We start from the raw sequence: 13,485 nt of genomic DNA on the forward strand, positions 1-13,485 counted from the left end.
TTATGACAATGACAGTCACAGAATATAAATATTCCCTATATGACATACAGTGCGACACAAAAGAGATAAAAAAAATTAGGGCGCCACCGTCGCTCATATAGCAACACTGATACTGCGACGCAAGCGATCTTGATACTATAGAATAAAAATCAAAATATTAAAAGTAATAAATACCGCGATTTAAAATTGTTTCATTGATCATCGTGTAAATTTAAGACAAAAATACATTAGTATTTTAAATAACCTACCTAGGTCAAATTTTACTTAAATGTATTTGGAATTAGTTTATAGAAATCGGTCAAGCCATTTAGACTGCAGAGGCGCACATAGAATCAAACATACGAACAAACAAACATACATACATACAGCTCAAACCTTAGGCTCAAACACATTACCCTCCTTCTGGGTCCGTCAGGTAAAAAAAAAACAAGGTGATTTGAAAACTACATATTTTTATTTATTTTTTGTAGATATTCTCCTTCATTTTTACTCCATTGCTCCACTATCCTGCGTACTGTGCTTTCAGAAACCCCTATAACAAACGAATTAAGATGAATAAAATCAAATACATAGTGCATTGAACATATTTATTTAGTAGCTTAAAAATATTTTTTTTTATGTCGGAGGCCAAGAGTCACTTTGGGTCCCTGCGCCACTCTAGAGTAGTAAGTAAGGATTCATAGGTAGTTGTATGAAAATAGTTATCACTATACTATTTAAGGCTGGTTGGATTGGATATAAATTCTTGACTCAAATTGTGCTGGTCGCACTATAAAAACTAGTTTTTGTTTACATACAAATAACCTCAAATTAAATTTCAAAAACGTAATAATCGCCCTAGATACGTACATTAAACACTCGTCACTAATAGAATATTCTATTTTACGTAGTACTGAGCAAAAACAAATGGAATCTCACCGGTATAATCTGCTGTACGTTTTAAAACGTTTTCCAAATATTTTTCTCGTTTTTCAGCTTGAAATTATGAGAAACACCGAATTAAAACTTTATACATGGCATCACGGACACCGCTACGTTTAACCTTTTTCATGATTTCTCCTTTTTTGAGTAAATTTCTTGTTCAAAATTACAATTTTATCTTAAGAATTCTCAACTTCACCAAAAAAACAACAAATTTTTATTCAACTTGACAGCTGCATTGAAAATTTAGGGTTGCCAGATAATGAAAAAAAAATTAGTTCCAAATTAATTAATTTCATCTCTTTTGTCGCACTGTAACACCAAACCTTGCACCAAACGTATAAAAAGTATGTAAATTCGTAGTCTATAAATAATAATTATCCTTCAAGTAAGCAAGTTACTTAGATAGACCTATTCAAATATGTATACACTGTTATCACACTAAATTAAACAATGTGAAATTCAACTTACTTACTTTGTGGTACATAACTCATGACAATGACATCCGAATTCTGATTTCCGACCACTGACAGTTTGTTTTGTTTCATTCCATTTGAGAATGTGAATTGTGATTATTTTAATTTAAATTTTAAAATAATGTCTCTTCGAAAAGTACTCTTTTTAACAAAAGCCGTGTGTTGCGGAAGTTCTAAGTATAAAACAACGAATATTTGCCGGCAGAACTTGTGGTTGATATCGGCTGGTTCAACGAGATTTTATTCTGCCGATAACTTAGGTTAGTTCAATTAATATAATTATTGTTCTCTGCTGCATAAATTTCATGTAAAATTGTTTGTTAATATTTTTTCATGTAGTTCAAGTACTTAGAATAATATCTATTCATTAATTTATAATTATAGAATATTGATGGTTTTCCGAATGTTCAATTTAGAAAAACTGTTAAACGTTTCACAATTTCTATTTTTTGTTTTTTTAAATGTCTTAAGAAAATTGTTACCACAATTACTAACTAAACATTGGTAGACTGGTAACATTATAGGCATAACAATAGTTTACAAAATGTGTATTTAATAAAAATATTAAGAAATAAACCTTGATAACAGGTAATAAGAATAAAGAGGACAAATCCCCTGAAAAAGTTGATATACTCGGCCGTTTCTTTCCCCAAAATAATTTAAATACCAAAGATGCTCAAGAAGTCAAGAAAGAACAAGAGAAATTTGAAAAGGAACAGAAAGAGAAGTCAGAAGAAAATGAGAAGAGTTGGAGAAGAATGAAAATTGGGTAAATTCATCTTTTAAAATAACACTAAAATCTGTATGAATAATATGTGCATTTTTCATGATATTAAGTTATAATATTGCTAAAAATCAATTGACTATACATTCGATTTTTTTATGTGAAATGAAATAAATGACATGGCATATAATCCTCTACTCCCACTGTTAAATTTAAATCACAAACTACTTAAGAATTATTTTTAATTAATAAAATTACCACAGTTTCGCAGTGTTTGGTGGAGCCCTAACAGTAATGGGTGGGTGTATGGTGGTAGAGATGGGAGCGCCCAAGCGAGGTGACGACGGTCAGCTGCTCACTGATGAATTCTCTCATTTACCTATTGTGTGGCAGTACATGAGACGCACATGGAAAGAACTTACTTTTTATGAAAAGGTTTGTTAGTGTTTTAAATTTTATTAATTTAATTTGTAATCATATCAAATTCTTACGAGAATTAATACATAGGCTAGAACTTCAGTCCCAACCGTTTTATAACTTACTAAAAAGAAAAATGATACTGATTTACAACAATCTGCTTTAACAATATGGGACTAGTAAATGGTTATAAATTTATAAAGAATAGAAAAAATTTGATCACGAGGCGGGACTCGAACCCGCATCCTTTCGCGCCATTCCGGGGCGGATGCCTGACCAACTCGGCCACTCGTGACCGGCCAGAGCGATCGAATTTATTCTATTCTTTCAGTTTTATGTGTCTAAGGGACACACCGCGCAATAAATGGTTGTCTCTGCATTTTTATACAATTATTTAAAATATCTGATGATTACATTAAAATTTATTAAATTTTGAACTTGGTATTGAAATAATTCTAATTATATTAATATTTTTTTTTAGATGATAAAAGAGCCTTCTCGCGAGAAGCTGCTGCCAGACCCCTTGCCACCACCATACCAGCCCACCTACACACTTGTGCTTGAATTCACTGATGTGTTGGTACATCCTGATTGGTCGTATCAGACTGGATGGAGGTAAACTTTCACGGCATACGGTTTTTTAATAGTATGGTAAAGTTTTATAACTTAATATTATGTAATACTAGTGGTCCGCACCGGCTTCGCCCGTGGTACATATTTCGCAATAAAAGGTAGCCTATGTCCTTTCTCGGGTATCAAAATATTTCCATACCAAATTTCATGCAAATTGGTTCAGAATTTTAGGTGTGATTGAGTAAGTAATAGACAGACAGACAGAGTTACTTTCGCATTTATAATATTAGTATGGATTTGTATCATTTAATTGTCTCGCTGAAAATTTCGATGTTCTTCAAATATATGGCATAGAATGTTTAACATTTTTTATATTAATTCTCATTAAAAGCTTAAATTAATTATTATCAATAACTAAAATTTATAAATTTATCACTATAAAAGAAATTATTTGAACAAATGTGCACTATAATACTTCTCTCCGCAAATTGCCGTCATGCGTAAATTTTACGTGAAAAAACTGTAAATTTGCAGATTCAAGAAACGTCCCGGCGTGGATCAATTCTTGCAAACTGTATCTAATTCAGACTATGAAGTGGTTATATTCACATCTGAGAATGTGTTCATGATATGGCCAGTTTTAGATAAACTCGATCCGGAAAATAAGCTGATTTCCTATAGACTGTTTAGAGATTCCACTCATTTCATAGATGGCGTGCATGTTAAGAACTTGGAGGGGTTAAATAGGGACTTGTCAAAGGTTGGTGGATTTTTTTATTGTGATAATGTATTGATGGTGGTTTCTTTAAAAGTTATATGAGTGTATTTATCTTGATAAACTTATTTTATATTGCGTTGTAACTTGGAATGTATTTTTAATATTCCAAAAAAATTGCAGCATATTTTATGATAATATGACCGTTTGGCTTTACTGTGAATTATTTACTAAGAAGCTAGACTAAGAAATAGGCTTTTGTTTCTTAAGATTCTTTTCTAATCAATAAATACATATATGTCTTTATCATTGACGTTCTATAAACATAAAACCACTTAAATCACAATCGCAAATAAGCGCCTTATTTCGTGGCAATAATGTTCAAAGTCCTTTGAATACGCAATTCTGCGTTATATACGCGAACGCCGAGTTTTGCTTCGGACAATTGATCATAATTGTGTGTCTATTTATTTATTGTACATCTTGATATTAGAGATGTTTTTACTTAATACAATAATTAAAATTTAAAACACAATTTACAGGTAATTGTAGTAGACTGGAACAAGCAAGCGACAAAGTTCCAACCAGAAAACGCACTCATCTTACAGAAGTGGAAGGGCGCTGATGATGATACTGCGCTTCTGGATCTAGCTAACTTATTGCAAAGTGAGTTATCAATGTTCTTAATATCTATTAACTTAACTGTTTGATTTTTTGTATAGATATATCATTACTTTAATCGAGGTAACTAGCCTTTAGGCCGGTTGTAGAGCTTCACCGACCATTAGTGCGTACGTCAGTCGCGCTTGTCATATGTATGGAAATTCATAAAACCGTTCATAGCTAGACCGACCATACGCACGCGTATTTCTATACATATGACAAGCGCGACTTAACGTACGCACTGATGGTCGGTGAAGCTCTGCAACCGGCCTTAGCGGACGTATAGTATTAAAAAAAATACTGAATATTTAGCATCATTTATGTCATATTGTTTAGTTAGAAAGGGATAGTTGAAACAATGTTGAACGTATCTTGTGTATGTTTTATAGATTTCAAAAATTTTTAATACTTAATATAATCTAGTATTGTTTGCAAAGCTCATTTCATTTTGTCTTTTAAATAAGCTTTAACAAATATATTCCACACACAGCGATAGCCATGTCGAATGTGGCCGACGTGCGCGAAGTGCTCACGTACTACGGCCAGTTCGAGGACCCGATAGCGGCGTTCCGCGACAACCAGCGCAAGCTGCTCGAGCAGATGGAAGCGGATAAGCGTGAGCGGGATGCTGCGCCTGCGCAGTCGCTCGCCGGCAACTGGCTGAGGACGTTTACTAGGCGGTAGGTGGGTAGTTGGAGATTTTTTGCAAACTTTTTTTTTCAGAAGGTGGGTAGTTGAAAAAATTTTTTATTATAATGTTTTTGCTATAAGTTGATAGGCGTCGATAATGTGGGTATTTGTAAATTTGGTAGCTATTTCTTGCTACTGCTACTTGCTACTTGCTAGGGTTCGGTCATACTACTATAGGTACTATGATAACTAATGCAACGCGGGCGCTGGCCAGCGACTGGCTGCCAGTTGATCCGCTATTTCAACAAAATTTTTCCTTCGAGCCGGATTGAGAGCACAATTCCATTCTTATTGAACCACTAGCTGTGCCCCGCGGTTTCACCTGCATTGCTCCACTCCTGTTGATCTTAGGGTGATGATATATAGCCTATAACTTTGCTCGATAAATGGGCCATCTAACACCGAAATAATTTTTCAAATCGGACCAGTAGTTCCTGAGATTAGCACGTTCAAATAAACAAACTCTTCAGCTTTATAACATTAGTATAGATTTAAATATTTGTATGATAAACGTATCTTTCAACTATAAAACGAATAAAATAATATTATTCTAACACAATCTCTTTTCTTTTCAGTTAAATGAAGTATCGTGTCCTTGCTTGAATTAGAAGAGTTATTGAGAGAGAGTATGAAGTAAACTATCACATTGCTATGATGATCCTGTAGTCATCACAGGTTGAAATAACTTTAATTTGATAATCTCAAGCCCCGTGAAACCTGACATTTGAATTTTGAATGTTTTGTTTCAGAAATATTAAGAAAACTTATTTTCGTGCTAAAATGAGTTTGAAACGTTTGTTCCTAAAGTTCAAATTGCCTTGAAAGACCCAACTCACTGTATTGTACCTTTACTTTATTTAGTATTTTTATTGAGTAGTTTCCTGTAAATATTACAAAAATATATGAATAATATGTACTAATTGTTTGTTTATGCTGATTGATGAAATGTATTTTTTTTAGTTTCCCTATCCTGTCATAAAAAAGTCCTAGTCCTCTTTTCATTTAGAAGTATTGCTCCTCTGCACCATGTTACATATGTATATTGTCACAATTTACATCAAAGGGATTCGTATTACATTACGCACAATAGAAAGCATTTGCCCACTGTTTAGTTACAGAAAATCTTTATTATTTGAAGGATTTTTATTTATCGGATAGCATTTCATAGTCTTATTACTATAGTACATAATATGTATGTAAAAAGTCTTAATTTCAAAATTATAAAATCACATCGACGCTATATTTTTTTAATGTACTCAAGTTCCTTCTATCAATCCAATGTTAGTTCCTTCTACCTATGTTCAATATATACTTACTCTAATGGAATTTTATTTTCACGCTTTTATTAGCTTCACGGCTTCACCTGTATTCTTGTATGTAACCGACAGCTTTAGACTCGATTTTGACCCTTTTTAAAAAGACGGATTTAATTCCAACTTTGTACTCAGAAGGATCGGTGAGAATACAATAAATTCATGAGTGTAGGCGTGTTTTTTAGTTTTTTTTTTTTAATTATTTTTCATTAATAAGTATCTACCATAGAGGTTCTGGCTTATGAATTATCCAATATAAATTGGATTATTACCTACCTAATTTAAGTGGCCGTTAAAATACCGTAGCATAGAAAGGAAGATTCCATTGATAACTACTAATAGTAAACTTTACAAATTTTGGTTCATCTTTTGAAGAGTTCGATTATGTCTAACTAAATAACCGCAATGGTTATGATATAATATTTTCCGTTAAGTTTTGTTATTGTTATTGTGTAAATGTAACATGTTCGTGTGTTGAGCGGCGTGCGAGTGTGCTGTCAGTTAGTGAATATAGATTGTTTATGGATCCGTGTTGTTTTATTTTTACCTTTATCAAGATCGTAGGATAATAATAAACCATCAAATATGTACACCTCAATACCGATTAAATTTTTTTATAGCCTTTTAAATAATTTACGCACGCAACTAAACTCATACAGGAATTGGTTAAAACAAACAACGTAACGTTTAAATTACTTTTAATTAGCTTTAAAATTACATATCACACAGACTTATGTAGTTTACTTATAACTCCTTTGACTCATCACAAGCAAGTGTTATGGTCGTCGGTTCCTCTGCCGCCTCTCGCTCCAGCCATGCATCTTTAAACTCAACATCGAGTTCACCATTCTCAAAAGTTTTACGTATCTCATCCTCGTCGAAAAAGTTCATTTCTATGTCCTTCGTTAGTGGCAAATCATCCGGAACTCTATGTAATCTCTTCCATACCTTCGCAAAGTTTGCAATCTTCGTTACGTGAAATGGCATCTTCTTGAATTCAAAGGACTTGGTCCATTCGTATAACTTTTGAACACTGTCATCGTCTACTGAGGGATATTTATTATCTGGGATAAGCGTGTGTCTAGTTATATCGCCTAATGCGTTGTGCATTAGAATCTCGAAATTTTCGCCTTGTTCGATCATAATTGTGCCATTTATTGTCGTGACCAATCTACCATCGATCGGCTTGTAGAGTTCGTTACATAGCAACTGTTCCCGCGCTTCGTGTAGCACCGACAAGATGCTCGGAGGTCGGTACGGTATGGTCACGCCGCCATCAGCGTTATACACGAAGCCACTTTTCTTGGAATTCGGCACAACACACATGTCCTCACACCACGGGCTGCTCATACAGACTAGATCTCTATTCACGTCTAGATTGCACTTATTTAAATACAATGGAGGAAATTGCATTCCATGAGTCCAACGTTGGACCGACTCTAATTGGTAACTCCTGTAATATCGTAAGTCTAACTCAAATAAATGGTGATCTGTTCCAAAATAGATATAGTCACTGTTATCAAACTGTTTCACACAGGTTATGTCGTTACATTTGTACTCGTCAACTGTATTTCTTACTGTAGTATAGGGATTTAGAATTTGATTTGTTCGTTTATCATATAAACAGATTACTTTCTTTGAAACATGTAGGTAGTATGCCTTTTTGCCAGCAATAACAGTATTCCAATTATCAACAAAGTTATGAATGTGGCCCTTTAATAAAATCTTTTTACCTAACAGAGTTTCAGTGTTAATTAAATGCAGATGTTTGTCAATTAGACAGACATTCAAGACTTTTGTATGATAACTATCGAATGATATGGAAGTGTAGGGGATGTCCGAGTCCAATACTGTTATTTTCTTAATAATAATTTGGTCATTTTCAGATGTTAGTTTGCAGATGAATACTTTATTCCTTGTTCTAAAAGCTAGAAGATGGTTCTGACATGACGAACAAGCAATCTCAAACACATTGTTGCCTTCACCACACTCAAAGCTAGCAACATGTTCCGATTCAATAGCTATGCCTTGTTTGTTGAATTTTCTCAAATCTGAAATGAAAGTGTTAATAATTATTATTATAAGTATAAGAATTCTACAAACAATCTTGATGAAGTACTCATTAATGTGCAATAATGAGAAAACCTTGGTTTGATTTCTGGACTAAAAATAGGGATAAAAAATGTCAAATAATGATATTTAATGTGAGAAAAGGGAAAAGGAAAATTTTATTACACATGCTGCTCACTGCATGCACATAGCCAGCAAAAGCTCATACCTCTGCCTACGAAATAAATTGTAACATGTTTTTTTAGTAAAATTTAAATCTTTATTTTTAATACCATAAAGTAGAAATTCAACTCACAAACAGTAGAGAACTCAGCTGAGAGTATGTAATCTTTGCCCTCATAACTTATAAGGTGCATGTTCCCAGATCCAGCATAATACCAATTATATCTGAAGTTGAAGTATGGTTCTGGATCTTTATCTAATAAATTTGCTATGGTGACTATAAATTTGGGACACCTTACAACATCTTCATTGAGTGTTTCTAGTTTTTCATTAGCTTTCCTTGTCACTGTAAAAAAATATGGTCACAACTTCATACATACTAAAATATTACATACAGGGTGTCCCAGAAGTCGACGACGTCAAGCTGAAATTTTCTGAAAGGTAATGCCACACCAGTTATCAGAAAAATTGAAAAAAAAATTTAAGTCATGTATTTTTGAAGTTATGGATTTTTTTATTTTATTCCAGAAAATGTACACCATGTGACAGTTTTTTCATTCCTGTTGCTACAAATATTTACTTTTTGCTAATTTTTTTTCTCTTACGTTATCCCGAATAGTGCTTTATGTAACCTGTGATCCTAAACCCTGTGCCGATCACTCCAACTTGTAGGAAAATGTCATTTTATACCGTACCAAGATTTCAAAATTAATTTTTCGCACTACTTCAACTGATCGTCCTGAAAAAAAAATGTACTACTCCAGTTTGGCAAGTAGCTTTAAAAGTTAACGCATTTAATAAGGATTCTAACGAGGTATAACACTTATTCCATTATATCTTAGATCAGCCATAAAAAATATTTTTGTTAAACAAAGTCTCTTTTTAACAATTTCTTTGAAATTACAAAAAACGATTCTAGTGTACCTAAAGCGTTCCTAATAACCACAGCATGGTTTAAATAAGATGGAGAGAGACATTCCATAAAGTGTGAGTGAGACAGATAGTGACACTTATGACATACGGACGCAAATAAGTGAACGAGACAGATAAGCATTACAGCCACTTAGTTTGAGAACACCTTAATGAGGAATATCCAGACAGACGGATAGGGTGGGCTGGTACAATCTCGTGGCAGGCCCGATTTAACCCGATTTAAATCCTCTAGATTTTTTCCTGGGGAGCAGTAAAGGAAAAAGTCTATTCCAAGTCAATTGAAACTGTAGAAGAGCTTAGACAGAGAATAGCGGAACCAGTAGAATTTGTAAATAATGGAAGATTTGGCCTCGGATTTCACGCTCTTTTTTAAAGAGATGTCGAGCTTGTATTGCAGCTGAAGAACGGAAATTTGAACATATTTTGTAAAAAAAAGTAATAAATTTAATCATAAAAAAGAAACTGTCTTTATTTTACTCTAGTTCACTTATTTGCATAAGCGTGACTATCTGTCTCACTCACACTTTATGGAATGTCTCTCTCCATCTTATTTAAACCATGCTGCGGTCATTAGGAACGCTTTAGGTACACTAGAATCGTTTTTTGTAATTTCAAAGAAATTATTAAAAACAGAGTTTGTTTAACAAAAATATTTTTTATGGCCGATCTAAGATATAATGGAATAAGTGTTATACCTCGTTAGAATCCTTATTAAATGCGCTAACTTTTAAAGCTACTTGCCAAACTGGAGTAGTACATTTTTTTTTCAGGACAATCAGTTGAAGTAGTGCGAAAAATTAATTTTGAAATCTTGGTACGGTATAAAATTACATTTTCCTACAAGTTGGAGTGATCGGCACAGGGTTTAGGATCACAGGTTACATAAAGCACTATTCGGGATGACGTAAGAGAAAAAAAATTGGCAAAAAGTAAATATTTGTAGCAACAGGAAAAAACTGTCACATGGTGTACATTTTCTGGAATAAAATAAAAAAATCCATAACTTCAAAAATACATGACTTAAATTTTTTTTTCAATTTTTCTGATAACTGGTGTGGCATTACCTTTCAGAAAATTTCAGCTTGACGTCGACTTCTGGGACACCCTGTATATAAGAAAACATTAAAATAATTTATTACTTCTTTAAATAATAAAAACAGATAGACATTATGAATTAATTATTACATTATTTTATTATTGCCGACCCTTCCAACTACAGGCCAATTTCAGTCACGTCCATACTCTGTAAGACTATGGAACGTGTACTGAACAGCCGGCTCCTGGCACACCTAGAAGCGAACGACCTCCTCAGTGACCGACAATACGGGTTCCGCCGAAACCGGTCCACTGGGGATCTTCTAGCGTACGCCACATACATCTGGAGCGAGGCCATCGAGAATCATGGTGAAGCACTTGCTGTCTCCCTTGATATCTCAAAGGCCTTCGATAGGGTCTGGCATGATAGTCTTATTGGTAAGCTTCCATCCTACGGTCTGCCTGCTGGTCTCTGCGCCTGGATCTCAGATTTTCTGAGAGACCGGTCGCTTCGGGTAGTCGTCGACGGCTGCTCGTCCGACCAAATGGCTATAAATGCCGGAGTCCCTCAGGGATCAGTTCTCTCCGCAACACTCTTCCTGCTACACATCAACGATCTGCTGAAACCCGGTATCTATGGGTACGCAGACGATAGCACTGTTGTGGAGAGATATGTATCCAGCGCGCGAGCCAGTACGGCACAAATTCAGTCTCTACGGGAGGCGATGGTTGATCGCATGAACTTGTCCTTACAAGCGGTCTCCGATTGGGGCGATGCCAATCTGGTTAAGTTCAATGCGTCTAAGACCCAGGCGTGTCTATTCTCCGCTAAACGGAGTCCATTCCACCTGACTCCGAATTTCCAAGGTGTGTCCGTGCCGATAACTAACCACCTCGAGCTTCTTGGTATCACCTTAACACCTACTCTGAACTTTGGTTCCTTCATTGAATCTAAAGCCCAAGTAGCCTCAAAAAAGCTTGGAATTCTGGCGAAGGTGAGACAGTATTTCAGCCCGGGACAGTTGCTCAACCTTTATCAAGCACAAGTCCGATCGTGCATGGAATACTGCTCTCACCTCTGGGACGGTTCCGCCAAGTACCAGCTGGAGGCGCTTGAGGCGATAGAGAGGCGTGCCAAGAGGCTCATAAACGACGATGACCTAGTAGGCAAAAAGCTCCAGAGCCTCGGTCACCGCCGCAGAGTGGCCAGCTTATCGGTCTTCTATCGGATACACTTTGGAGAGTGCGCTGCGGAACTGCACGATCTTGTTCCGCCATCCCCGTTCTTCCATCGATCGTCGAGGCGCACAGATTCTAGGCATCGCCATATGGTGGACGTTCCATGTACCCGGACTAAGCGGTTCGGTTCCACATTCTTTATCCGAACCGCGAGGGACTGGAACATGCTTCCTGAGTCTGTGTTCCCCGACGAGTACAATATGGGGGTCTTCAAGCGTAGAGTGAACAGGTACCTTCTAGGGAAGCGCGCTCCATCTTAGACCACATCTTAGCTTAACATCAGGCGAGATTGTGGTCAAGCGCTTCCCTATAACCAATAAAAAAAAAAAACATTATGAACATGAAACAATAAACTTTCTCGTAAACTGTTCGTTCTGTTTGAAATTAATGATCAGATTGTATTTAAACATTATATAAATCAACAAACTAATGAATGACTCAAAAAGAAAGTTTGCTTTAATTTTAATTTAAAAAAAAAGATGAAATATACAAACATGCAGAGATTTTTGCATTTTTTAAAGATTTCTTCCAATTTTGCTTTTTTTTAATATAGTCAGATACAGGATCAGTTTTGTCTATATGCCGGATGTCTGTTATGAATCTTGGAGGCAAGCACTTATATGTAAATGGCTGGAAATAGTTGAAAAGAAGTTGGCCATTCCAGTCGTCACTAAAACCATTTAAAGGATATCCAGGAATGTAACAGTGAAACCCATCAGTTTTTGTCTGTAGTAGATTTCTGCAGTAAAAGGAAAAGGCTTCTTTATTTTTATGAGGAAGTTCTTCCAATATCCTCTTAACTGGAGCGGTATTGTCGAGATCCGCTGTAATTTTCTTCCTTTTCTGTGAATAGTAGTTAGATTATGTATAGAAACTTTCAAAGAAGAAGAATCTTTCAAATCATCCACAACTTACCTTCAAAAAATCGGACATGGTGCAGCACTTTTTTACTTGTAAGTAAATAAACTTTTAGTTTGTTTTTCTTGGCCTAATTTTATTAATTATATATTATTAATACGTCATTTTACTTTCATATTTTCACTCACGAGTACACATTACCAAATAAAATGATTGAACACAATATATTATTCACATTTACCCCGGATAAACCCGCGAACCAAGAAATTATAAATATGATTTAGGTTACCCGTCAATGTCAGTTTGCTGTCAATGTCATAACGGCTGACAGCTGCTGCTGCAACTAGGTTGAACTAGCTGTACCTACTCAAAACAACGAATCCGCAATTATCAAGCAACCTAGGATTCAGATTCGAACACAGCTGCTGCTGCAACTAGGTTGAACTAGCTGTACCTACTCAAAACAACGAATCCGCAATTATCAAGCAACCTAGGATTCAGATTCGAACACGATTCGAATGTTTCTTCTTGTTTTTTTTTACAGAACCTTAAGTGTAAAATACCTATACAAATAATAAAATTGTTAATTGGGTGTCTGTTTTTAATATTGAAATAACTATTTTTAATAAATGCATATAGATGCATACATTATAAATAGACTAAAATAGTCATTTTTACGATTTTTGTGAGTCTGTT

General features: G+C 35.0%; 2 protein-coding genes, 1 long non-coding RNA gene and 1 other non-coding gene across 6 annotated transcripts; 1 reads left to right on the forward strand and 3 right to left on the reverse strand.

Annotated features, from left to right (window-relative positions):
- Nucleotides 1-435: 435 nt before the first annotated feature.
- LOC123698537 lies at nt 436-1,220 on the reverse strand. 2 transcript variants are annotated; one of them, XR_006752419.1, is made up of 2 exons: nt 919-1,220; nt 436-532 (listed from the first exon to the last, which is right to left on the reverse strand). It is a non-coding gene; the product is annotated as an uncharacterized LOC123698537 (long non-coding RNA). The 2 variants fall into 2 exon arrangements; XR_006752420.1 differs by having other exon boundaries at nt 850-1,220.
- A 230-nt stretch (nt 1,221-1,450) lies between these two features.
- Nucleotides 1,451-7,018, forward strand: LOC123698426 (mitochondrial import inner membrane translocase subunit TIM50-C-like). Of its 2 annotated transcripts, none has more exons than XM_045645042.1 (8): nt 1,451-1,657; nt 1,986-2,166; nt 2,385-2,556; nt 3,020-3,153; nt 3,646-3,871; nt 4,369-4,492; nt 4,980-5,173; nt 5,755-7,018. In XM_045645042.1, exons 1-7 carry the CDS (start codon nt 1,519-1,521, stop codon nt 5,171-5,173), a joined length of 1,170 nt encoding a protein of 389 aa, XP_045500998.1. In that variant the 5' UTR covers nt 1,451-1,518; the 3' UTR covers nt 5,755-7,018. The 2 variants fall into 2 exon arrangements, with proteins under 2 accessions (XP_045500998.1, XP_045500999.1); XM_045645043.1 differs by having other exon boundaries at nt 4,980-5,169.
- Nucleotides 2,757-2,833, reverse strand: Trnap-cgg. The gene is given in 2 exon segments: nt 2,757-2,792; nt 2,797-2,833. It is a non-coding gene; the product is annotated as a tRNA-Pro (tRNA).
- A 155-nt stretch (nt 7,019-7,173) lies between the features above and the next one.
- LOC123698425 lies at nt 7,174-13,073 on the reverse strand. Its single transcript, XM_045645041.1, has 4 exons — nt 12,847-13,073; nt 12,426-12,774; nt 8,858-9,070; nt 7,174-8,543 (listed from the first exon to the last, which is right to left on the reverse strand). The coding sequence occupies exons 1-4, from the start codon at nt 12,862-12,864 to the stop codon at nt 7,237-7,239; spliced, it is 1,887 nt and encodes a 628-aa protein (XP_045500997.1). The 5' UTR covers nt 12,865-13,073; the 3' UTR covers nt 7,174-7,236.
- Between the last annotated feature and the right edge of the window lie 412 nt (nt 13,074-13,485).

This window comes from Colias croceus, chromosome 16 (assembly GCF_905220415.1).
Source record: "Colias croceus chromosome 16, ilColCroc2.1".
NCBI classification, from domain to species: domain Eukaryota; kingdom Metazoa; phylum Arthropoda; class Insecta; order Lepidoptera; family Pieridae; genus Colias; species Colias croceus.